Source organism: Panicum hallii, unplaced genomic scaffold (genome assembly GCF_002211085.1).
Source record: "Panicum hallii strain FIL2 unplaced genomic scaffold, PHallii_v3.1 scaffold_279, whole genome shotgun sequence".
NCBI lineage: Eukaryota > Viridiplantae > Streptophyta > Magnoliopsida > Poales > Poaceae > Panicum > Panicum hallii.
The window spans coordinates 10,664-12,607 of record NW_020356382.1 but is presented as its reverse complement, the minus strand read 5'-3'; the positions used below and the strand labels follow the sequence as shown (position 1 = coordinate 12,607).

The 1,944-nt window shown below is 56.7% G+C and overlaps 1 protein-coding gene across 1 annotated transcript; it reads left to right on the top strand.

The window, feature by feature from the left end:
- Positions 1–487: 487 nt before the first annotated feature.
- LOC112878655 (UPF0481 protein At3g47200-like) lies at positions 488–1,526 on the top strand. The gene is made up of 2 exons (XM_025942895.1): positions 488–609; positions 668–1,526. Exons 1-2 carry the CDS (start codon positions 488–490, stop codon positions 1,524–1,526), a joined length of 981 nt encoding a protein of 326 aa, XP_025798680.1.
- The last annotated feature ends 418 nt before the right edge of the window (positions 1,527–1,944 follow it).

Genomic DNA, 1,944 nt, shown 5'->3' with positions numbered 1-1,944 from the left:
CAAGAGTACTGCAGGATAAGTAGCAGCGTGAGTTAAGGAAGGCAAGGCAACAGCTTGGTTGCGGACTAATGGCGGACCAGCAAGGTTAAAGTTCCTTGGATATAGATTTTTTTTACATAATAATTTTTGTTGGCTTGCAAAGAGATTGGGAACTAAATTGCGATATATAATGTTCATGAAATTTGTAGGCCAAGCTGCTGATTCACATGCCGTGGACATCGCTTCCCTGGAGGAGGACCTGAAGGCCAAGATAGCTGTCGCTCAGGCCATGGCGGGGCAACAGGACACCGGCGCGCCACCGTGCCCCATCACCATCGCCGTGGTTGGACATCTGACCCGCGACGTCGAGCCGCGCCACGTCTCCATCGGCCCTTACAGTCGGTTCAAGAAGCCGGACCTCGCGACGGACGACGAGAAGGCAGAAATCCTCGGCTCCGTCCTGTCGGCCGCGAGTACAGGCACGACGTTGAGGATGTGCCTCGACGAGATGGCTGTCCTGGAGCACAGAGCGAGGAGCTGCCACGCCCACACCTTTAGCATGGAGAGCAAAGAGTTCGTCCGCATGCTGCTCCTCGACGGCTTCTATGTGCTGCTCCGGTTCGGCCGCGCGCGTTCCAACCGGAAATGGCATGAACGCGCACACGGCCAACCGCCACCCGCCGGTGAGCGGCGCGCCGTCGTTACCGGCGGCTGCAGGCGGTGACAGGCGGCAGGACGTCGCGGTGGCGCATGACGTGTTCTACCTAGCAGAGAACCAGATACCGTTCTTCGTCATCGACAAGATCCACCAGCTGATCACTTCGGACAATGGCGTTTCTGCGGCGGCCACAATCGCGGAGTACATCCGGGAGCTCTTGAAGATTCATTACTCGGTGGCTACGCCGAGCTTGGCGGAGCCGGCATGGCCAGGCAACCTGCTGCATCTGCTGCACATGCACTTCAAGCCCACTGTCGCCCCGCCGTCCACGTGCAGTGGAGACGCCACCGACGAGCCCGTCCGCTGGTGGCGCAGGGCGATGGAGTACCACTTCGCCGGGGTCAAGTTCAAGGGCCGTCCCCTCGGCACGAAGGAGACCCAATGCTTCCTGGATGTCAAGCTTGACAGGAGCGGCCGCACGCTGGAGGTTCCCCACCTGGACATCGACGCCGAGACGTTTCCCCTCCTGCGCAACCTGATGGCGCTGGAGCAGCGAAACCCGGACGCGGCGGGGAGCCTCGTCACGGCGTACTGCGTCTTCATGTCGCAGGTGGCGTGCAAGGCGGCGGACGTGGCGCTCCTCTCGAAGAGGGGCGTCGTCGCGCACGGCCTCGGCAACGACGGCGAGGTCGCCACCTTCTTCGCCGATCTCTGCAAGGATGTGGTGTTCACCGTGGATGACCCGGCTTCCAAATACCTGAGGGCCACGTGCCAGGAACTGGAGAAGCAGTTCCAGAGTAACTGGAGACGGTGGGCGGCGTGGCTACGGCAGAAATACTTCAGCAACCCCTGGCTCACTGTCGGGCTAGCGGCAGCGGCGGTCGGCTAGCTTGTGCCGTGGTGCAAGCTGTGTACTCTGTTTTCAGTTACAGTCCAGGATCGCATTAGCTGGCTAGAATACTAGAACTTCAGAAATGGCGCCGTCGCCGTACTACTCTAGAGAACACACTCTGTAGTAAAGAGAGACCACCTTAATTAACTTATTCTCATCTTACCACTGATGGAATGTCGTCATATGTGACAGGGATAGTATCTGAAATAGTTGGATCAAACAATCGTCAGTGATATGATAGCTATCTCAAATGTGCTTTGCATAAACTGAGATACCAGAAATCACCAATTAGTTCTTCTGGCCATGTGTAATAATGTGTGTATTTTGATTTTTTTGTCAGCGTCGCAAGGGTGGTAACGGATCATAGCTCCAGTGCTCTTTTCACAATCCAACTTAGTCCTTATATATATTTAGC